Source organism: Macadamia integrifolia, chromosome 4 (genome assembly GCF_013358625.1).
Source record: "Macadamia integrifolia cultivar HAES 741 chromosome 4, SCU_Mint_v3, whole genome shotgun sequence".
NCBI classification, from domain to species: domain Eukaryota; kingdom Viridiplantae; phylum Streptophyta; class Magnoliopsida; order Proteales; family Proteaceae; genus Macadamia; species Macadamia integrifolia.
In genome coordinates, this window is record NC_056560.1 from 30,366,365 (window position 1) to 30,390,026 (window position 23,662).

Consider the following 23,662-nt stretch of genomic DNA (forward strand, 5'->3'; position numbering starts at 1 on the left):
GTGTGGGGGGGGGGTGGGGAAAGGGACATGATGGAGGGGAAAAGGCCCCAAAAGGCAAATCATATACCTATTTTTGGCAAGTCTCTGACAGGCCAAAGGCGAAGGCAGTCAAGCTTGGAGCTGACCTCAAAGTAGATGGTTCTCCAAATCATATCAAAAGATTTGGAGTTGAAAGTTCATCTACAGAGATTACACTCCATCCAAATATGAGAGATCATGGCCCCAAAAGCAAACTTCCCAATGGTGTCACAAATAGAGGGACCTCCAAAAGTCATGTATAGCCATATCCATTCTCTAGAGAAAGGGAGAATTCTTCTACAGGTGGGCCAGCAAGAAAGGCGGACTCTTTTCCAAATGGTGGAAGAGAAGGGGCAAGAGAAGAATAGGTGATCTATGTCTTCGATGTTGTTCCAGCATAAGCAACAGGAGGGGGGGACATGGATGTGCCAATGGATGACGAAATCCTAGGCAAGGAGGCAGTTTGAGATGGCCCACCAGGCAATGAAGTTGTGATGCGGGATGTGGCCCTTGACCTAGGTAATGTTACGCCAAGGCACAAGCAGAGCTTTGGATCTGACGAACTCCCAGGCAAAGGCCAAAGTGAATAAACCGGTAGGGGAGGGGAGCCAAAGAATCTTGTCTTCCCTAACCCGATGGCCAGGAGGGATAAGAGGGAAGACCAGAGATCAGCAAGGGGAGGGGGCAAGTGGGGGTGGACCAGGCATCTTCTGGGAGGATGCCAATCACCTGGGCCATTCTACTCAAGCTAGAGGAGTAGATGGATCTAGGGGTATAGAGGAAGTGGAGAATGGTTGAACGGTGCCAGGGATCCAACCAAAGAGGTGTTCGATCCATTTCCAATGGAATAAGAGATGGCACCAAGAGCAGAAGGTCTAGAGTTAAGGATGTTGCGCCAATCCAAGAGGCATTCGAGGAGGGGGAGACAGTCTAGAGGGAATCTCTGAGGGGATGAGAGTAGACCCAGGAGACCCATGTGCTATTATGCTTAGAAACGATTTTATGTATCAACTTGAGGAATCCCACCTTGCTAGCATCGATGATTTTCCTTAGACCAAGACCACCTTCAGATTTAGGAGTACAGACCTTGGACCAACTTATAGGATGGAAGAATCTAGAGGACTCAGCACATTTCTAAAGGAAGGAGCAAAGGATGGAACCAATGGCTTTAGAGGTGCTAGAGGGGAGAACAAAGATACCTGACCAATACAGGTACATGGATTATAAGACTGATTCAATGAGAACTAGACTACCAACATAGGAGAGAAGCTTCCATAACAGAGCTCAAGCTTTCTCCTGAGGAGATCGTGCAGGGGGGAGCAATGGAGGGAGGTAAGCCTAGTGGAGATGAGGGGGAGACCAAAATACTTAATAGGAAGGGAGCCGATGGAGAACCCAGCGAGAGCAAAGAGGAGACCTCTCCAGTCATCAGAGACACCCGAGAGAAAGAGGTTAGATTTAAGAAGGTTGATTCGAAGACACGAGAGGTTTTCAAAGAGGTGGAGGGAGGCCATGATGTTGGAGATAGACGAGGGGTCGGCTTTGGAGAAAATCATGAGTTCAATAGCAAAGGCTAAATGAGTGAGCAAGAGGCCTTTGCACTTGGGAATGGGGGAGATAAGTGCCGGTTAGTGGAAGATTGGATGGATCTAGAGAGGACTTCAAGGGCAAGCAAGAAAAGGAAGGGGAGACGGGGCAACCTTGTCTGATACCCACGGAAGCAGGGAAGTCACAAAGGAAATACAGGAATGGATCCAATCAACCAAGGAAGGGGAAAGGACATATGCAGCAAGACAATGAAGATGAAATCCTAATGGACGAGATGGGGGAGTGGTCAAATATACCAAGAAGATTGAAGCAGGCATTGGAGGAAAGGAAGGAATCAAGCCACAATTCATCGACAAGAATTTTGTTCAGCCTATACGCAACCATATCATTGCCCCCTCCTACGGTTCTGCCAGGTAAAACTTGGATCCTGACCATCTGAGGTCATTCATGCCAAGATCATCAGTGCAGCCGTTGAAGTCATTGACATGAGTGGGATCAATAGGGAGGCCTCCTTGCTTTTTGTGAGAGGCATGGACAACATTGAAGTCACCGCTAATGCCCCAGGGGAGGCTCTTGATCGAGGGGGCAAAGACCTTAAGGTCAGACCAGAGAGGGAGTCTGTTAGGGGCACAATTAAGGGCATAAATGGCAGGCAAACTCAGAGGGAAGGAGAGAGAGGCAAATTATTTGGGATGTGGTGGCAATGGATTGATGTGGATAGAATTGGAATCCCAGAGAAGCCAAATGCGAGGGGCATTGGCCTCAAGAAGTCTGGTCTTGAGAAGAAAGCAAATCATTGCTTTAGTGGACTTGATGCGGGAGCGGATTGCGGATTGCGGATTGCGAATTGCGGATTGCGGATCGCTTTGCAAAGGAGTTGAGCCCTCTAACATTCCAAATGATCCAAGGAATCACTTGGAACGAGAGGAGTTGGTCAGCAAGAGCTACGAGGAGGGGGGGAGACTATTTAGTCTACAATGGTACTCCTTCAGGGGGGAGGGGAGGGGGATCCTAAGGGCTGTGTGTTTCTCAGTTCCTTTGGGGCGAGAAGTGGATCAAAGGGATCCGATTTTCCTCATAGGGCCAGCCAAAATTAAAGATCGCTTGGAGGAAGAGCCAACTTGCACAGGAGGAGCCTGCCCAAACCGAAGTTAAGTCAGGGAGGACGTAGCAGGCACAGACGGCTCATGGGAACAAGTAGCATACCCTAGTGGAAGACCAAGGGAGGTGGGAGCATTTATCCCTAGCAGAAGGCTAGGGAGTTGATCAGCAGCAGCAACAGCAGCAGGTTCGTGAAAGTGATCAACAAGAGGAATGTCCATGGCAAAGATGGTCACGGGCAGGACATCAGTGGGTTGGCCCACAGTGTGCCCTGGCGGAAGGGCCAGGGAGAGGATTGGTAGCAGCCAATCTGTCATCGGCAATGTAGAGGATGAATGGATGTCTACCATATAAGGACGAAGAGAGCTATGGGCTCCAGATGAAGTGGCTGAGAACAGCGGCAGCGGCAGCGGCAGCGCAGCGCAGCGGCAGCGGCAGCGCAGCGCAGCGGCAGCGGCAGCGCAGCGCAGCGGCAGCGGCAGCGGAAGCGGGCAGGGCAGCGGGCGCGCAGCGGCAGCGGCAGCGCAGCAGGCAGGGAGCGGCAGGCGCAGGCACGGCAGCGGGCAGCGGCAGCGGCAGCGGCAGCGGCAGCGGCGCGCGCGGCGAGGCAGCGGCGCGCGCGGCAGCGGCAGCGGCAGGGCAGCGCCAGGCAGCGCAGCGCAGCGGCGCGCAGCGGCAGCGCAGCAGCGCGCAGGGCGCGGCGCGGCACGGCAGCGGCAGCGCAGCGGCGCGCGCGGCAGCGCAGCGGCACAGCGGAACGCAGCGCAAGACGGCAGGCGGCAGCGGCAGCGCAGCGGCAGCGGCAGCGGCAGCGGCAGCGGAGCGGCAGCGGAGCGGCAGCAGCAGCGCGGCGGCAATGGCGGCGGCAAAAGCGACGACAGCAGAGGGAAGCCAGAGGAGTTGGCGACGAGAAAGGTGTCGGAGCAGGATGCAAAGTTGGTGATGATGCCTTCCAAGGCGTGAGGGTGTGACAAGTGACGAGAGTGGAGCCTGAAGGAAAGCCAAAAGTGGTTGTGGCAGCGGTGGAGACACCTTCCAAGGCGTGAGGACGGGCGGTGAGAAGAGCGGAGCCTAGCTAAAGGCCATGGGAGGATGCGGCAGTGGCAATGATGCCGTCCAAGGTGTGGGAATAGGAGACGGAGAGGCCAAGAGGAGAGTTGACAGATTAAGCAAGGTTGATAGGTTAAGGAGAGTGGCAGTTTGAGGGTTAGGTAGGTCGGGAGGATCCGAAGGAGGGTGGGTACAGGGGTGGTTCAAGTTATGAGGGTTAAAAGAAGGCAGGCCAAGAAAGGGGGCCAGATTAGGTGTGGACCAGGATAGTAAGGGATCATACAAGGGGAATGAAGAGGGAGAAGAGGGAGAGTGTCGGGGGGGGGGGGGTATAACGGTCCCAAGAGGAGGAAAAAGGGTTAAACGAAGGTAGAGCGGAGTGGGTAGGATTCGAGATAGAAACAAGAGTTGGTGAAAGGAGGTCGTCAGTTTGCAGGGTAGAGGAAGGAGGGCGAGAGTCAAGGATGGCTGTGTCAAAGCACAGAAAGGAAGAGACCTCAGACAAGGCAGAGGAGAGGGAGGAAGAGGAATCAATGTCAAAGCCTGAGCAAGAGGAACTTGACAGAATATGGAAACGGATTGGACCAACGGGCAGAAGAAAGGTATCCAAATGTCCAATGGAAGCAGGGCTAGACAAGGAGAATCAAGGTTTTCTGAAGGGCGTGGATCTGCCATGCAGCTGCAGTTCCAACGAATGGGCCGACGGTACTTTCTTCGTCTAGTGAAGTCCTTGGGAAGCACAGGAACAAAAGGCTTTGTAGCTTAAGTTGGTTCAGGAATAACCTCGGCAGGGATGGCTGTTGGGGCACAACTTTCAGTTCTATGCCCAAACTTTTTGCAAATAGAGCATATTGGGGGGGCAACAAGTCGTAATGAATAGCCTGAGGGAAGGAGAAGCATTCGGCGATGTGGATGTCCACTGTGGTTCGCGGGGGGACCTTAATGCAGGAGGAGTAGATTACAAGTAACTAACTCCGCAGTTTATAACTCCAAACAATACAAATAGGAGCAAGAAACAAAGAAATAATATCATCAAATAAACCCTGAAGGATATAATACCCATATAGGAGCAAAACCAACCCAAAACCCAACCCGATAAGAGAGAAAGGTGTGGCCAAATCTGTGGGAGTCCGATTGAGCTGCACTTTTGGGTGTAGTAGTCCCTAACGAGGGTACAAAACCCCCCAAATATGAAGGGCTTCTGACGGCCGGTTATGGAGTTATGCGCTTTCTTGATTTTCAGACCTAGGAGAGAGAATGTAAAGAATTCTGCAGGATTTAGGATATCTTTTATTTACTTTCCATTTTTAAAGCTAGAATTAGTTGGTAGTAATTTTATTTAGATTGAATTTTTATTTTAGTTGCCAATTAGTTTAGTTTATATTTTAGTGAACTCCCAATTTTATTGCTTTGGTTTCCTTTTATAAGCTATGTAATATACTAGTAACAGACAGATTTTTGGAATGAATTGGAGAAATTAGGTTTTGGTTGAACAATGGCTGCCGACCCTCTTTTCCTCCTCTTTTTTCTCCCTCTCTGAAATCTTCTAATCTCTTCTTTTCCCTCTCCTATTTTCCTCTTTAGTTCTTCTTCTTCATCTCCGTTAGTTTCTTCTTTATTTCCTTTTTTATTTTTTTTTCAACTGCTGGATATTGTTCATCTTCTCTGCTGGACGGTAACACCAAGCACCAAAGGGCAGCTTGTTGAACCCTTGTCTCTTACAGGTTGACTCTGTGATTTGGGTCGAAGGGTGGTACCTTGTAGACGACTCAAACCCTAGGGTATCACCTCTAAAGTCCTTTGCTGTGAGAACCCACAAGGAATCATCGTTGGTTCTACAGTTCACCGCTAGTAGCAGGTTAGTGCCACAGGTTCTCAGTTGTTGCTTCACCTTTGGGGTTGACTGCTATTGATCTTCATACCTTCAGAAGGGAAGAATGTTCGACTAAAATCTAGAAGTGATTCGAGCTATGGTGACAAAGTTCTCCATCGCAAGCCTTCTCCTATTGCCGCTGGTTCTTAGTTCTATCGTGACCTAGGGAGGAAGAAAGACTAGTTTTCTAAAATCACAAGTAAGGACAGCTATTTATAATTATAGAAAACCCCTTTGTTCAGGAAATTGTGTTCTAATAAATCCTCCTTTAGTAATTCCAGAATGCCCCCCTCTTTTATTTTTCTATTCCAATTTGACCCTACTATTTATTTTCCTCTCTTTTAAGCTCTTAAATTGTTTTTGAAATTACAAGAATACCCCTCAACCATTACATTGAGTTTTTTAGTCATTCTTGTGGGCCCTAAATGATCCAATTTCAGTCTTTGGAACTCGGATTCGCATCAAGTGGTATCAGAGTAAATTTTCCTGCAATTTTCTAACCATGACAGGTCACATCACCAATGCTGAGTTGCACAAATTGTATCGCGAGTTAGCCAAGAACCAACAGAATACTGATGCTAGGCTTGAGAAGACTGAAGCCAAGTTTGATAAGTTTATGGAAGAGATGATTGCCTTTATGAAGAGGTCCGACAAGCGAGTTGAAGAAGGATCCTCTACATCACCTCCTAAGCTCAACACTTTACGGATCGAAGATACACCTCAGAGGCAGCAACTTGATCCAGTTGTTCACCAGGATGTTACCCGAAAATTTTCTGATAGAGATTATGGCATCAAAGTTGAGGTTCCCGAGTTCAGTGGTGAAAAGAGACCTGAGGAATTTCTTGACTGGCTTACCAAAGTGGAGAGAATTTTTGCGTATAAGTCTCTTCCAAACGTGAAGTGTGAACTCATCACCAAGTTTATTGGGTATGCATGTTCATAGTGGGATGATGTACTACATGCAAAGTTTGTCAGAAGACTTGGACCCGTTACCAATTGGGAGGTTATGAAGCAGATCCTGATTGAAAAATTTGTTCCTCTTAATTATGAAAAGGTAATATTCCATAAATTACTTAACTTGCAACAATGGAACAAAGATGTGGATTCCTACACCCTCGAATTCCACAAACTGTCTTCAAGGTGTCGATTTCAGGAAACAGACCAGCAACGAGTGATGCGATATATCAGTGGGTTAAGTACTGAGATTCGACTTGAGTTGGCTAACACTAATTTCAGGTATGTTGATGTGGCAGCGGCTCATGCCAAGACAGCTGAAGAGAAGTCCATTTATTAGAAGAGTATGCTCAAGATTCCTTCGGTTTATAGACCTCCACCACGTATGGAGGAAAAGAAACCTAAAGCTCGCAAAGTTGAAGAGAAAAGGTCAGAGTTCAACAAGGATAGTGTTGGGGTGAAGAATATCATATGCCATAGTTGTGGCGAGAAGGGTCACTATTCCAACAAGTGTCCCAACAAGACACGTTCTGTGAACGTAGCAAAGAAGCAACCGACAAAGAAGAGTGAAGATGAATCTCATTTATATCCTTATCCCCTCGAGGACGATATTGTCAATGATGGAGATGAAGATGTAGAAGCTCATTCAACTAGCCTTTCATCTTTTTCAAATAGACTAGTTGATAAGGCTCCTCTCTTCAGACAGAAGGGTACTACTCATGCACGGCTCCGACCCTACTGATGTTCATGCAGTTGTTGATACTGGGATAGAAGCAAATTTTATATCTACTGAATTTGTTCGAGCACACAACCTTCCACAAAAGCAGCTTTTCAAGAAGATTCACGTGCGAGGTTTTGGACCCATAGCTCGAGAAGAGGCCACTGCAGTTGTTTGAGTACACTTACAATTTGGGCCACTACAGTACCATGTGACTTGCTTGGTCACCCCATTAACACATGGCGACATTCTTCTAGGGCGACCTTGGCAGCGACATGAAGGCATTCTCTATGATGGCACACGGAACACCATCAAGGTGAAGCAAGGAGATCGTATGTACTTAATGAGGCCACAAGCATTATCAGACATGCGACGTCGTCGACTGACTCCTGCTCCAGTGACACATCAGCCTACTCTTCCTCCTCTTGGTGTTATGTTCGCATCTTCTGCTTCATGATACTTGCCACCTCATCAACGACCAATTTACAAGGGAATCTTGGGAGCACGACCTAACTCGACGAAGTCAAGTTCTGTCTAGTTCTTTTCAGACCGGGAGAACTGATGCAGTTTGCCGATGGATTTAGGATATCTTTTATTTACTTTCCATTTTTAAAGCTAGAATTAGTTGGTAGTAATTTTATTTAGATTGAATTTTTATTTTAGTTGCCAATTAGTTTAGATTCCATTTTAGTGAACCCCCAATTTTATTGCTTTGGTTTTCTTTTATAAGCTATGTAATACATCTTTTATAAGCTATGTAATACACTAGTAACAGACAGATTTTTGGAATGAATTTGACAAATTAGGTTTTGGCTGAACAATGGCTGCCGACCCTCTTTTCCTCCCCTTTTTTCTCCCTCCCTGAAATCTTCTAATCTCTTCTTTTCCCTCTCCTATTTTCCTCTTTAGTTTTTCTTCTTCATCTCCGTTAGTTCCTTCTTTATTTCCTTTTTTTTTTTTTTTCAACTGCTGGATACTGTTCATCTTCTCTGCTGGACGGTAATACCAAGCACCAAAGGGCAGCTTGTTGAACCCTTGTCTCTTACCAGTGGACTCTGAGATTTGGGTCGAAGGGTGGTACCTTGTAGACGACTCAAACCCTAGGGTATCACCTCCAAAGTCCTTCTCTGCTGTGAGAACCCACAAGGAATCATCGCTGGTTCTGCAGTTCACCGCTAGTAGCAGGTTTGTGCCACAGGTTCTCAATTGTTGCTTCACCTTTGGGGTTGACTGCTATTGATCTTCATACCTTCAGAAGGGAAGAATGTTCGACTGAAATCTGGAAGTGATTCGAGCTGTGGTGACAAAGTTCTCCATCGCAAGCCTTCTCCTATTGCCGCTGGTTCTTAGTTCTATCGTGACCTAGGGAGGAAGAAAGACTGGTTTTCTAAAATCACAAGGACAGCTATTTATAATTATAGAAAACCCCTTTGTTCAAGAAATTGTGTTCTAATAAATCCTCCTTACTTTAGTAATTCTAGAATGCCCCCCTCTTTTATTTTTCTATTCCAATTTGACCCTGCTATTTATTTTCCTCTCTTTTAAGCTCTTAAATTGTTTCTGAAATTACAAGAATACCCCTCAACCATTACATTGAGTTTTTTTGTCATTCTTGTGGGCCCTAAGTGATCCGATTTCAGTCTTTGGAACTCGGATCCGCATCAACAACCCAAGGCTTATTTGCAATAAAATAAGCCCAAGTGACTTATCTACATCAGACCTCTATAGAGATTTCAACACAGGTGCAAGCGAAGGCCAGCGGTCTTGAGTCCTCATTCTTAGGTCGGAGTAAAGAGGCTTCCTGATAATCGAACCGATAATACTGAGGCCTTTCGCACACCAGTAGTGAAGAGGTAGATTCAGTAGGGATATCCATGCTGGGATAGCCTTGAAGTCCACTTTGGAGAATGAAAGGAACTGATCCCATTGTCTAAGGAAAATGGGCTTTTAGCCAGCCATCCAAAGACCCCCATCCAGGGCGAAGTTTTCCTCCACATCATTGGAGAAGTTGAAGATGAATAAGCCATAGTCAAGGAGTGACATCGAAAATGTGCCGGAGATCTTCCACTGCCGAGAGAGGGAGGATTTCACTATGGGAAATGGCGGCCTGCTACCAAGGAAATGACCTATAAGGCAGTTTTGCCATTTAGCAATCTGAGAATCCAGCAGCTCTGTAGGGCAGAATCCAACCAGAGAATCCTCAATGTGGGTGGGAGGGATAAAGGGCAGGGGAAAGCCGACATGGGAGGGATGAGAGCTGTGGCCTGTGGGAAGCAACTAAGGCCAGGATTTATAAGGGGGAAGCGAGGGAGAGGGAGGTTTGGGAGGAGGAGGAGAGTCAGAGGGAGATGAGGGGGTGTCAATGGGAGAGGAGTCAGGGAGGAGAGGGATGTTCCGACGATGGAAACTTCCGGATGAGGGGGGAGGGCCATGGAGAGGGGGAGTCAAAAATGAAGTGGTCCTGATCAGTGAGCGGAATGTGCAATTTGCTTTGATTCACCAAGTGATTGTTTTTTCCTTCCATGTGGCCATTTGGCAGCATGTTTTACCTGTATGTCACTATTAAGTATCACTAGGCTGGACTTTGGTCTAAACAAATAGGTTTCTCAGGCTTCATCATGTTCCTGAGTGCATAGATGTCAAGGCGTCAAGGTGACCAAGGCAGTGGAGGGGCTCCCAGGCACCTAGGCGACAAGGCACCCTAGTGTTTTTCCTCCATCACATATATTTATAGACAGGTCATAAACATCATAAGTAAATTAACAGACTATTAAAGAAACCATCAGTAACATATAAATAAACATGCATTGTAAGACTGGCTCATTGTTCACAACAAATAGCACTAAAAGCCAGCAATTAAATATAAATTGAACTAAGAAGATATTTCTCAGTACAATGATATTTGATATGTCACATTGCATCACTAACAGAGAATTAGCAATAAACTATATCGGTATAACCAGATACAATAGTATAGCAAGGTTTAAGATTCAATGATTCCATCTATCAAAAGCATTATAATCCTGTACACTGCCAAATAAAAAGGTCAGGAAAAGAAGTTATATCAAAATAGCAGGCGCCTGCCCAGCCATCTAAGCAGACCAAGGCATCCAAGGTGACACCTAGGCAACCAAAGCAATGCTTTACCTACATCCAGTAAGGTAAGGCATCCTCTTGACACCCTGAAGACAGATGCCCAGGTGGCGCCTATGCATGAGTGTGTAATGAATTGGTTCTTAAACACAGACATACAGCATGACAGAAAGTTCATCATGTCACATGCATGACAGAAAGTTCATAATGTCACATGCATGCCAGAAAGTTCATACCCCCTACTCAGTGCTAACCACCAACACAGAGAAATAAAGATGTCAGAGGAGATTTGACTAGTCGCGGCCGTTAGATCTAGACAGAATCAAAATGAATAGACAGGAAAATCTTAAACATGGGCTATAAGAACTCCTGGGAGAAGACTACACAGTGGTGACCTCACAGCTCCAGCACATGCAATCATGGTAAGACAGGTTCATCAGGGCTTGCACGTAATGCTTATATAGATCTACCAAAAGGAAAGACGCGTCCTTCTGTTTTATACTGCCCCCAGATGCTAGTGTCTCACAGGCAATACCAACAGCAGAATATGTTCAATAAAAGCAATATAAAGAAAGAGATTTGGTAGCATAAGTCCAGGAGAATCAAAGAAATAAATACCACAGGTTTAAGCAGTTCTTCTATAATTTCTTGTGCCTGTCTCAGCCTTAAATCAACAATATTGATGGGTAACTCGGCTTCAACCAAGATGTGGAGTGGATCATTCAGGTGCTCATAGCCTGGTCTTCCTCTTAGCTTCTCCTCCTTACAGACAGAAGACAAAAAAGAAGACTTAGAACACCAATTTCAAATGAATGAAAAGTAAAGCCAAGCTCAAAAGCTTATTTCCTTACTAAGTTGAACTTCTCTCTTAGAAATCATATTACGGTTTTCAACTTTTCCACAGTTGAGTCATTGAAAATTTCACATCGTTAAAAATATATTACCTTTCAAATGAATGAAAAGTAAAAGACAAGCTCAAAAGCTTATTTCCTTACTGATTAACCATAAGAAATCATATCACAGATTACAATTTTTCCTAAATTTGATTCATTGAAAATTTCACAGCATCACAGTTCACATCTTTAAAATATATTACCTTTCCTGGGTCCTTTATTGAACCTTTTCCTCGAATGTACACACGGCAGCCTGTAGAAGCCTCCACTCGTTTTAGTGAATTGCCTCTGGGGCCTAGAAGCCGCCCAACAAAATTGAACTAATATCCATAAAAGAATTGATGAGATTTAGTAATGTTTAATATAAAGCAATCTTCCTTAATCAAGTCAAGAAAATCACATTCGGTAAATACTTACATTTGGATAACTATCTACTGGAATTTCCAAGCGCAAAATCTTCTTAACAACATGAGAACTGGGGCTTGCTCGTACCCCTTGCCAGTCCATTGACATCCCTTGTGGCCCACCTAATCTCTGTTATCGATGAAATAGGTACCTTAGCTTCTCAGTCAGATACCTCAGGATAGTAATTAGGACGCAAACGGAAAGCAATGCGGGAGGATATCCAATACATGCTACAAACAATTGAAACACAGATTTTCCTGTTCAAACTCCATTTAGAACGCGTAATTAGGGTTTGGAAAAAAAAAAAAAGGCAAAAGGATCTCTGGTTAAGTCCTAATAACGCCACGTGGATGGATGATGTGGAAATTTAAACTATTGGATCTCTAGGGAATGATCTGGATCAACCGCATGTCAAATTTCACACACACAAATGGGCATTTACTCCCCATGTATGTCCATACACCCCTCGGTAGTCCCAAGCACCTTGGTAAATCCAAAACTTTCAATGCTATCTTGCCACTTGGCCAATTCAGATTCTGCTGAAACTTGACATGTAGGCAGGGGACCTTGGGTCTACCAATCCATCAAGTTTCAGCCCCATCCGACCTGCCATGTGGCACAAATAGGTGCCAACCAGCTGACCTAAGCTGGATGACCCAACCAAAGAACCCGCTAATTAGATGCAAAAACCTACAAAGAAACATATAAAACAGGAAAAAAAAAAAAAAAAAAGGGATCAAAACTAAGACGCCAAGGCCTAAAAGTATATGTTTTAATAGAAACAAAAGACAATTGTAACTAATGAAAACAAGTAATGGAGGTGAGATGATAAATATCATAAGCATGGACCCCCAACCCCCACCCCCACCCCCACCGATGTAGATAAGTCACTTAATGGGCTTATTTTATTGCAAATAAGCCTTGAGTTGGGTTATGTATGTGTTGAGTCTTGGTTTCCATGGGTTTTCTTTATAATGTGCCACTTTAATGGGCCTAAAATATGGGTAGAAAGTAGGAAAACGGGATTTAATTCATTAGGTTAGATAGAGTCATGTTTTGAATCTATTTCCTTTGTTATTTCAGTTTTAATCAATTTAGGTTTCCCTATTAGTGAATGATTAATTAATTAGACCTACTCCATGTTGGAGTTCTAGTCTTAATCCTATTTGGAGTCTAACTCCTATGATGTAATGTCTAGTCCTACTTGGAGTCTAACTCCTAGTTAGGTTATGACTACTAGTCTGTCTTCTTTATGTAGAGGAGTTGATGTACTCTAATTAGACAAATTTGAAAAAAGATGAATTAAGTTTGAATGTTTGAGAGCCTGAAGACAGTGTGATTCTTCTTCTCCCGCCCCTTTCTTTATGCGATCTCTCTCTTCTTCTCTAATATGAATCACATCAATGAGCTACTGTTAAGGGTTGTTTAGAAGGCACGATAGGATTACTCAATCCTCTTCTTGAAGCTATTCCTATCACCCAGTTGCTATTCTTGCAGAAATCTTCAAATTCTCTATCCTAGGTCTGAAAATCATGAAGGTAAATATCTCATCAATCGTCAGTCAAAAGTCTCTCAATTTTTTAGGTTTTTGTACACTCCATAGGGGTTACTTACACCCAAGAGTGCAGCTCAATTGGAGTCCTACAAATCTGGCCACACCTCTCTCTCCAGCCATATTGCAGGCCTTTCTCTCTCCTAACGAGTTGGGTTTTGGACTGGTTTTGCTCTTGCATTACTATTGTATCCTTGGGGGCTTATTTGATGGTCTTATTCCCTTGTTTCCTAACCCTATTTGCCTTGTTTGAGGTTTATAAATTGTGGGGCTTAGTTTCTTGTAATCTACTCCTACATTAAGTGGTATCAAAGCCTAACCGAAGATGGTTCCAAAAGTTCGTTACTTTGCTAGACAAACAGATACATTCTACATCCTTGATTGGCTAGATTCTCTAAAGGAATATTTTGACTACTATAACCTGACAGAGACACAAAAGCTTCAATTTGTTTGCTTCCGGTTGATTGGTTGTGCTAGAGAATGGTGGAGTCTATGAAAAGCAACTCCGAGCTCGAGAACATGAGCCTAGGACTTGGGAAAAGATGAAGTACAAGTACGAGTTAGCGACACAATACCTCCCTACATATATCCAAAGAAGGTTCTTCCCTCCACAGGATTGCCATCAGAATACATTTATAGGTCCCCAAAAGCCACCCGCAGGTGACAAGAGCATGAAGGAATTGTTTGACCAAGTGACCATTATGTTGCAACAAATTGCAAAGGAGCAACAAGAGAAGACCCCTCCAACCAATGAATTAGAGTCAAAGTTGAGGTTAGTGTCGAAGAAATTCCAGCAATTCCTATTGTCAAGGAAAAGCTAGACATTGATGTTCCCATCAACGAGACTCATGTGGAAGAATTCGAAAGCAACAAAGTTGCCACAATGAACAATGAGGTTGAGACTGAGGAACTTGACACTACAACAACTGTGATGACTGTGAACAGCCAAGAGGAAGATCCTAAGGAGCTTGAGATTGAAATTGTAGAGGTCAAGAACACAGTGGTGAAGGTGTTCATACGGAGGATCCCATGGATACATCTGAAGTTGTTGAATCTGAGCATGTAGAGTTCGTCATCCCATTAAAGAATCTTGAAGATCGAGCTCCTCACATCCTAGACTACATCCTTATTATTAAAGAGCTACCTGAATTTTTCTACAGCTTGAAGAGGGATGTGCACCATGATATAATCACCCTCACTCTACAAAACTCGAGGACATTTTTTCTAAGAGAGGGAGAGTTGATGTAGATAAGTCACTTAATGGACTTATTTTATTGCAAATAAGCTTGAGTTGAGTTATGTATGTGTTACGCCTTGGTTCCCATGGGTTATTTTTGTAATGGGTCACTTTAATGAGCCTAAAATATGGGTAGAAATTAGGAAAACGGGATTTAATCCATTAGGTTAAATAGAGTCCTGTTTTGAGTCAATTTTTTTTGTTATTTCAATTTTAGTCAGTTTAGGTTTCCCTATTAGTGAATGATTAGTTAATTAGTCATACTCCATGTTAGAGTTCTAGTCCTAATCCTATTTGGAGTCCAACTCCTATTATGTAATGTCTAGTCCTACTTGGAGTCTTAACTCCTAGTTAGATTATGACTGCTAGTTTGCCCTCTTTATGTAGAGGAGCTAATGTACTCTAATTAGACAGATTTAAAAAAAGATGAATTGAGTTTGAATGTTTGAGAGCTTTGAGGATTGTGTGATTCTTCTTCTCCCCTCTTTCTGTATACGATCTCTCTCTTCTCCTCTATTATGAATCTAATCAAGGAGCTACTGTTAAGGGTTGTTTAGAAGGCACGATAGGATTACTCAATCCTCTTCTTGAAGCTGTTCAGATCACCCAGTTGCTGTTCTTGCAGAAATCTCCAGATTCTTTATCCTAGGTCTAAAAATCAAGAAGGTAAATATCTCATCAACCATCCGTCAAAAGTCTCAATTTTTTAGGTTTTTGTACACTCCCTGGGGGCTATCTACGCCCAAGAGTGCAGTTCAATCGGAGTCCTATAGATCTGGCCGTACCTCTCTCTCTCCAGCCATATTGCAGGCCTTTCTCTCTCCTACTGGGTAGCCTGGTTTTGCTCTTGCATTGCTATTGTATCCTTGGGGGCTTATTTGATGGTCTTATTCCCTTGTTTCCTAGCCCTATTTGTCTTGTTTGGGATTTATAAATTGTGGGAGTTATTTTCTTGTAATCCACTCCTACATTACCCATCCCCCTAAAAAAAATTCAAATGATCATATCTGATTTTTTTTTTTTTTCATCACTATTTCCATAAATTTACTGACGAAGTTTCTCGCCATAGATCATGGTACATAATAGTGAGATTACACCACGTGTATTGTGTGATTGTATGAAATGATGACTGATATGTTTATACTGTTGACATATGTTGGTGTATGCTTACTTAATTTGTTTTTATATATGGCATGTGATTATGGAGGTGATTGCAATTTGAACAAAATAAATATTATTATGTGATGTATATTATGAAGGTGACTGGGTAAAGGTGATCTTGTAAAAATGTTATTTTGTAAAGGTGAAAAAAGAAAGTGTTTGAGGTTAAATAGACTACAATTGTCATCCAGAGAAAGTGATCTGTGGAGCTGTGGAATTGGAGATTTGAATACCCGTCATACACAAGTGAGTGTTAGTGGTGTATGAGATGATGAAAAGATAACTGTGATTGGCCGGCTACTCTCTCGAAGTATAGGCGATGGCAAGTTGTTTTCCTCAATGTCGGCTAAAATGTTAAAATGTGAATTCAAATCATAGTTTTTAAGGCAATGCTAAGGCGTCACCTTACCAACGCCTTGGCGCTGATGCGGTCTAGAGATGGTAAGGCAGTGCTCCGCCTTACGTGAAGTGGCGCCTTATGGGTTTTTTTTTTTTAAACATATTTTAAAATTACTTGATGGAGATTCCAAATATAGATTTTTTATTGGTAGGTGTATGGTTTTGTTAACACTTGAGATGTATGGGATCAGCTTTACTCCACCAAAAATAACCAAAACAAACAAAACAAAAACACGATTCACAAACAAGGTTTAGATTTTGTCAAGGGTTTTAAGAAAGGGCTTTGAGAAGGAATCAAGGAACAAGGAAGAACCACTGATCCAGGCGACCATTTTGCTCCGGCAGCGGTGAGCTTCATTCTTCTTTGACAGGAGTAGAAATATAGTGGATGACCTTAGGGCTTAGGCACTCATTTTGGCATCATAGAGGTAAGTATAATAAATACTTGCATTTTTTATGTCTTCTTTTCTTTGTATTTATAATTTTGTTTCATAATTATATATTTATATTATATGTTAATATGTTATGATGATTGATGATTGATGAAGATGAACTTTGTTTATTCACTTTATTGATTTTTTTTCTTGATGAATATCTTACATTGGTATGAATATGAACCTTTAATATTTATTTAACATATGAGTAATAGGATTCAACTAGGATTTGAGCCAAATAGATTGGTTTTATAAAAAAAATTACACAAGAACGCTTTAGTCGATAAGGCGAGGCTTTACACCTGCCTTATCGCTAAGGCGCTCCGAAAGACCCTCAAATGCCTCTGTCGCCTTACCGCCTTAAAAACTATGCATCCATCTCAACATCCTCATCTCTGCTATACTTTTTCATCTCTATAACGCTTCTCAACTGCCTAACATTCAACACCATACATCATAGCCAGTCGTATGATAGTCCTATATAATTTCCCTTTAAGCTTTAAAGGAATACGCAACCACACAACACTCCAAATGTACCTCTCCACTTAAAACATCCTACTTTTATTCTCTAAGCTACATCATTTCCACTATATCACTTCTTTACATATGATTGAGTCTAGATAACTAAAATAATCACTCTGTGGAATCTGCCTTTCATCAATATTCACCACTTCATTAACCGTCCCAGTGTGACTAAAGTTACACACCATATGCTTCGTCTTTGTTCTTATCTTAAAACCTTTTGATTCCAAGGTTGATCCCCATACTCTAACTTGGTGTTATTACTTGCTTTTGTCTCATCCACCAAAACAATATCATAAGTGAAAAGTATACACCAAGGAACCTCATCGTGTATGTTTCTGATTATAACACCGATGATAAGCACAAACAAGTAAGGGCCCAAGGTCGATCCTTGCTGCAACCCAATTGTGATTGGGAATTCACTGCCTTGACCCCCCATCGTTCTTATGCTAGCCACCACATCATCATACATATCTTTAATTATGTCCACGTATTTACTTGATACCCTTCTCCTCTCTAGCATAAGAATTGGTAAAATTGAGAACTAACATTACATTAGGGTGAGCCAATTTTTTAAGTTTTGGTCGAAAACTTAGTTTCGACTAAAACACCTCGATTTCAAGGCTAGCTGAGGCGAAACCAAGGGTCAATACTGGTTTGGTCCAAGTATCGACCCTGTTTGACAGGTTTCGACTGAAACATGGTCAAATCCTGAATTTTCAAGCAAAACCTGTCATATTTCGACATGTTTTGACCGAGAGCTCATAGTTTCGCAAGTTTTGGCACGCTTCTTCGAGATTTTTCCAAAAAATGCAAGTGTTAAGCAAAATCGCTTCATTTCTTCCCACTTTTTACATTATCTACTCGTTCAACCCTTCTACAACTTGGATTTGCATGATTCGATCTTGAAGGTAATAGTTCCCCACATCTAATTTTTGGAAAATGAGTACATAGGTGAATCTATTTGTAACCAAAAAGGGGGTGTGTACCCAGTGCACGAGGCTCCCACCACTGCGGAATCTGAGGAGGGTCATAACATACGTAGCCTAACCCCTACTACTTTGCAGAGAGGCTGTTTCCCATCTCGAACCCACGACTACTAGGTTGCAATGAAGCAACCTTATCGTTGCACCGAGGTCCACCCTCTTATCCATTTGTAGCAGGTTACAAACAGAATCTGTAACCAGACTGTATATGCCCCTCAGTGTAATTGGTTTCAGCTTTACATAAGGGTAAATGATGTAATTTCACAACTACAAGTACAAAATGACTTTAAATGATTAAGATTCCTTTGTTTAAAGGGTAGAAAGGGTATCACACACCCCAATTTACATGTACAAGCACCAGAGGATCAAGGCTCTCCTCTTCAGGATCCATCTCTCTTCCTATATCTGCCTTGGTCCCAGTTGGAAGTAGAAGGTTACGTGGCAATTTTCTGTAGGTTGATTTCCTCATCCAGGCAGGGTGAATTGAAAAAATCATATCTTCTAGATACACAAATACCTTTGCCAATGACTAAGACAAGGAATAAGCCCCACAAAATAATACATATGTAGGAAAACCATCCTGATACTCAAGATACTGAGGGTACATCCCCATCGGACTCAAGGAGTTTTCCCTAAAATGTTTTCCCTAATTCATGGAAAAAGTTTAGTTCGACTCTTTTTCTCCTTGTTTTCTTACATTTTTCTTTTTCCCAACTCAAGGAGAAAGGGAGTCCAAGCCTTTTGCATTTTCATGATTCAGGTGATAGTTGAACTCACTTAGGTTGTCGGTCCAATGGAACTCCATGCAAGGGTAATGGTTCAAACCAGGTCTTCCAATAGGAATGAGTAAAAGCTCCACTTTTTGTTATGTTTGTCCTGAATTCTTTGACCCATTTTGAAGAATGACCTGCCTTGACATATTTTGGTGGCGACCCGAATGGGACTTTTTTTCTAAGATCTATAATGGTAGCAGAGAGGTTGGGCCGATAGGCCCAATCGGCCCAAGCCCAGAGCCTAGCACTGATCTCGTATGGGGGTTGGGGGCATAGCCTGCGCGGTACGGTACGCCCGATCAACCGTGACCCGATGGATCGACCCGACTTGGAGGAGTATATGATGTTTTATCATCTTATTGAGCAAGTAGTAGAGAAATTTGGGGTTTTTAGTGATGCGGATCCGAGGGAATCGGATTGCTTCGGGGCCCACAATTAACAATTAAAACAATTCTCAAAGAAGTAGGGGCAATTTTGTAATTTCTGGTACAATTTAGAAATTTTTTAAGTGAAATGAGTGACTAGGGTCTTAACAGGAATTAAATCTAAAGAGAAGAATCAATTCTGGAAAGAAAGTAGTGGGGTTAAACTGAAATAACAATTGGAAGAGAAGGAGTATTCTGAAATTACCAAAGATAAAGGAAATATTAGAACACAGGTTTAAGAAAGAAGGGGTTTACTGTAAATATAATTAATTAGGCAACTTAAGAATAAAAGGAGAAGGTCATCTTCTTCCTTCTCAAGCTACTAACCAGGTGGCGGAAACCTCAGAACCGTGTGGAAGAGGAAGCTGCTTCAGTTCTTCTCGGAAAAGCCAGAAATTCCAGGTGAAGGCTGGAAACCTTTTGGCCTCTTGATTCCAAGAGGAAAACACTTCAAAACAGCAATCAAAGGGGATCAGCACCTGCTGAAATCAGATCTGGCGGTAGCTTCAGGTAACTTGAGTTGCAGGTTTTTGTTTCACACAGCAGGAGTCACCTTCAAGCCTGATTTTCAAGGGTTAGGGTCGTCTTGGGGAGGGTTACCTTCGACCAACCCAAACAACTCCCGCACAGCTGAGTTCGAAGCATTCCAATAGGGCTGCAACTGTCTCACAGAACAAGGAAAATAAAAAACCTAGCAATAATAATGAAGGGGAAGAGGAAGAAATAGAAGAAGAAGAAGGAGAATGAAAATAAGAGGTTAGAAAACTTCAGAAAGGGAGGAAGAGAGGATCGGCAGTCATGGATTCAAACCCAAATTCTCCAACTTCATTCAATTATTCAAAATTCTAAAACTAAAATTTCTCCATCGAGTACATGTCCAATATAAAGAAAAAAAATAAAAATTAATGGCAACTAACTTAAAATGGAAACTAATCTAAAATTAGAAACTAATTTCAAAGAAATTGTTTCTAAAACAAAAGAAAATCAAATCAAAATATTTTTTTTTCCGAAGTCCATCGTGCAACTGCATCAGCTCTCCCGGTCTTAAAAGAACTCGACTCCGTCGAGTTAGGTTTTGCTCCCAATATACCCTTGTAAGTTGCTCATTGATGAGGCGGCACGAATCTCGAAGCAGAAGATGGAAACATAACACCAAGAGGGAGAGTAGGCTGATGTGTCACTGAAGCAAGAGTCAGTCGACGACGTGGCATGTCTGATAATGCATGCAGCCTCATTAAGTACATACGACCTCCTTACTTCACCTTGATGGTGTTCTGTGTGCCATCGTAGAGAATGCATGCATGTCGTTGCCAAGGTCGCCCTAGAAGAATGTCGCAGTGCGCCAATGGGGTGACCAAACAGGTGACATGGTACTGTAATGGCCTAAATTGTAAGTGTAATCGAACAACTACAGTGGCCTCTTCTCGAGCTGTTGGTCCAAAACATCGCACATGATCTTCTTGAAAAGCTGCTTCTGTGGAAGGTTGTGTGTTCGAACAAATTCAGCAGATATAAAATTTGTTGCTGCCCTAGTATCAACAACTGCATGAACATCAGTAGGGTCGGGAGAGTACCCTTCTATCTGAAGAGAGAAGCCTTATCAACTAGTCTATTCGAAAAGGATGACAGGCTAGCTGAATAAGCTTCTACATCCTCATCTTCATCATCGACAATATCATCGTCCTCAAGAGGATAAGGATATAAATGAGATTCATCTTCACTATTCTCAATTGGTTGCTTCTCTGCTGTATTCACAGAACAAGTCCTGTTGGGACACTTGTTGGAGTAGTGACCCTTTTCACCACAACTATGGCATATGATATTCTTCACCCTAACACTATCCTTGTTGAACTCTGACATTTTTTCTTCAATTCTGCGAGCTTCAGGCTTCTTTTCCTCCATACGTGGTAGAGGTTATAAACTGAAGAAGTCTTCAGCATACCCTTCCAATAAATGGACTTCTCTTCAGCTGTCTTGGCATGAGCCGCTGCCACATCAACAGACCTGAAATCAGTGTTAGCCAACTCAAGTCAAATCTCAATACTTAACCCACTGATATATCGCATTAACTATTGCTGGTCTGTTTCTTGAAGTCGACACCTTGAAGACAACTTGTGGAACTCAAGGGTGTAGGAATCCACATCCTTGTTACCTTGTTGCAAGTTAAGCAATTTATGGAACATTACCTTTTTATAATTAAGAGGAACAAATTTTTTAGTCAGGATCTGCTTCATAACCTCCCAATTGGTAACGGGTCCAAGTCTTCTGACAAACCTTGCATGCAGTACATCATCCCACCATGAACATGCATACCCAATAAACTTGGTGATGATGAGTTCACACTTGTTCACGTCTAGAAGAGACTTATACGTAAAAATCCTCTCAACTTTGGTAAGCCAGTCAAGAAATTCCTCAGGTCCCTTTTCACCACTGAACTCTGGATCTCAACTTTGATGCCATAATCTCTGTCAAAAAATTGCCGGGTAACATCTTAGGGAACAACTGGATCACGTTGCACTTGATGAGGTGTATCTTCAATCCGTAGGGCATTAAACTGAGGAGGTGGTGTAGATGGTCCTACATCAACTCGTGTTTCAGACTTTTGCATAAAGGCAAGAATCTTAGCGAGGGCACCTTTAGTGTCGTCCATGAACTTGTCATATTTGGCCTCATTCTTCTCAATCCTAGCATTAGTTCTCTGTTGGTTTTCAAGTACCTCACGATACAATTTGTTCAACTCAGCATTGGTAACGTTACCTGTCATGGTTAGAGAAGTGCAGAAGATTTGCTCTGATACTACTTGATGCGGATCCGAGGGAATCGGATTGCTTCGGGACCCACAATTAACAATTAAAACAGTTCTCAAAGAAGCAGGGGCAATTTTGTAATTTTCGGTACAATTTACGAATCTTTTGAATGAAATGAGTGATTAGGGTCTTAACAGGAATTAAATCTAAAGAGAAGGACCAATTCTGGAAATAAAGAAAGTAGTGGGGTCAAACTGAAATAACAATTGGAAGAGGAGTATTCTGAAATTACCAAAGATAAAGGAAATATTAGAACACAGGTTTAAGAAAGAAGGGGTTACTGTAAATATAATTAATTAGGGAACTTAAGAATAAAAGGAGAAGGTCATCTTCTTCCTTCTCATGCTACTAACCAGATGGCGAAAACCTCAGAACCGCATGGAAGAGGAAGCTGCTTCAGTTCTTCTCGGAAAAGCCAGAATTTCCAGGCGAAGGCTGGAAACCTTTTGGCCTCTTGATTCCAAGAGGAAAACACTTCAAAACAGAAATCAAAGGGGAGCAGCACCTGCTGAAATCAGATCTGGCGGTAGCTTCAGGTAACCTGAGTTGCAGGTTTTTGTTTCACACAGCAAGAGTCACCTTCAAGCCTGATTTTCAAGGGTTAGGGTCGCCTTAGGGGGGGGGGGTTACCTTCGACTAACAGCCCACCCCAAACAACTCCCGCACAGCTGAGTTCGAAGCATTCCAATAGGGCTGCAACTGTCGCCCAGAACAAGGAAAATAAAAAACCTAGCAATAATAATGAAGGGGAAGAGGAAGAAATAGAAGAAGAAGGAGGAATGAAAATAAGAGGTTAGAAAACCTCAGAAAGGGAGGAAGAGAGGATTGGCAGTCATGGATTCAAACCAAAATTCTCCAACTTCATTCAATTATTCAAAATTCTAAAACTGAAATTTCTCCATCGGGTACATGTCCAATATAAAGAAAAAAAAATAAAAATCAATGGCAACTAACTTAAAATGGAAACTAATCTAAAATTAGAAACTAAGTAATTTCACATAAATTGTTTCTAAAACAAAAGAAAATCAAATCAAAAGATTTTTTTTTTCCTAAGTCCATCGTGCAACTGCATCAAAGGGAGTTCCTTCCTCTTTTTTTTTTTCTCTGTTTTGCCGCCTCTTGTGTGGCTGTCTAGAGGTTGAAGACAACCCCAAACTGAATCGTGAGTTTACTAATTACTTCTCTTTTATTCTGATTTCCTGTTATACCCTTCTGTTTACCTATAGTTCTCCCATCTCCCATACTTCTGTTTGTTTCCTAGTTTATCCCCCCCAGATAACTATTAATCCCTTTATGTCCCATCTCCCACGTAGCTCATTAGTAATCTGGTTATTTATAACTCAGCCACTCTCTTTATAACTTCTGTTTATATACAATACTGCCACTGCACCCTGGGTTATTGAGTTGTCTTATTTGGGTTGGGCCATTAAGCAAACCGATTCTAGCTTTGGAACCCGTATCCGCATCATCGGGTACATGGATCCGGACCAAACAAAGTAGGTAAAAACTGGGGTCTAAACAGAAAAAGAGGGTGAAGGGATGAAAAAAGAGGAAAGAGGGATAAGAAATGAAATGATAATGAAAATGGAAAAGACAAAAGAAAGATGAAAAGTGAAAGCTGAAAGCTGAAAGTGGAGGTAACTAGGTAAAAGAACAGCCCAGCATGACAGGAGAATCTCAGCTAAATGGGGTCGGGTACATGGATCCTAGCTC

At 42.6% G+C, this 23,662-nt stretch overlaps 2 protein-coding genes across 5 annotated transcripts in view; both read right to left on the reverse strand.

The window, feature by feature from the left end:
- LOC122077209 (dnaJ homolog subfamily C GRV2-like) overlaps nt 1-23,662 on the reverse strand; it is a 65,556-nt gene that overhangs the window by 10,750 nt on the left and 31,144 nt on the right. The window lies entirely within an intron of this gene.
- On the reverse strand, nt 8,880-11,821 carry LOC122077210 (KH domain-containing protein SPIN1-like). Its single transcript, XM_042643078.1, has 3 exons — nt 11,666-11,821; nt 11,452-11,568; nt 8,880-11,117 (listed from the first exon to the last, which is right to left on the reverse strand). Exons 1-3 carry the CDS (start codon nt 11,759-11,761, stop codon nt 10,878-10,880), a joined length of 453 nt encoding a protein of 150 aa, XP_042499012.1. The 5' UTR covers nt 11,762-11,821; the 3' UTR covers nt 8,880-10,877.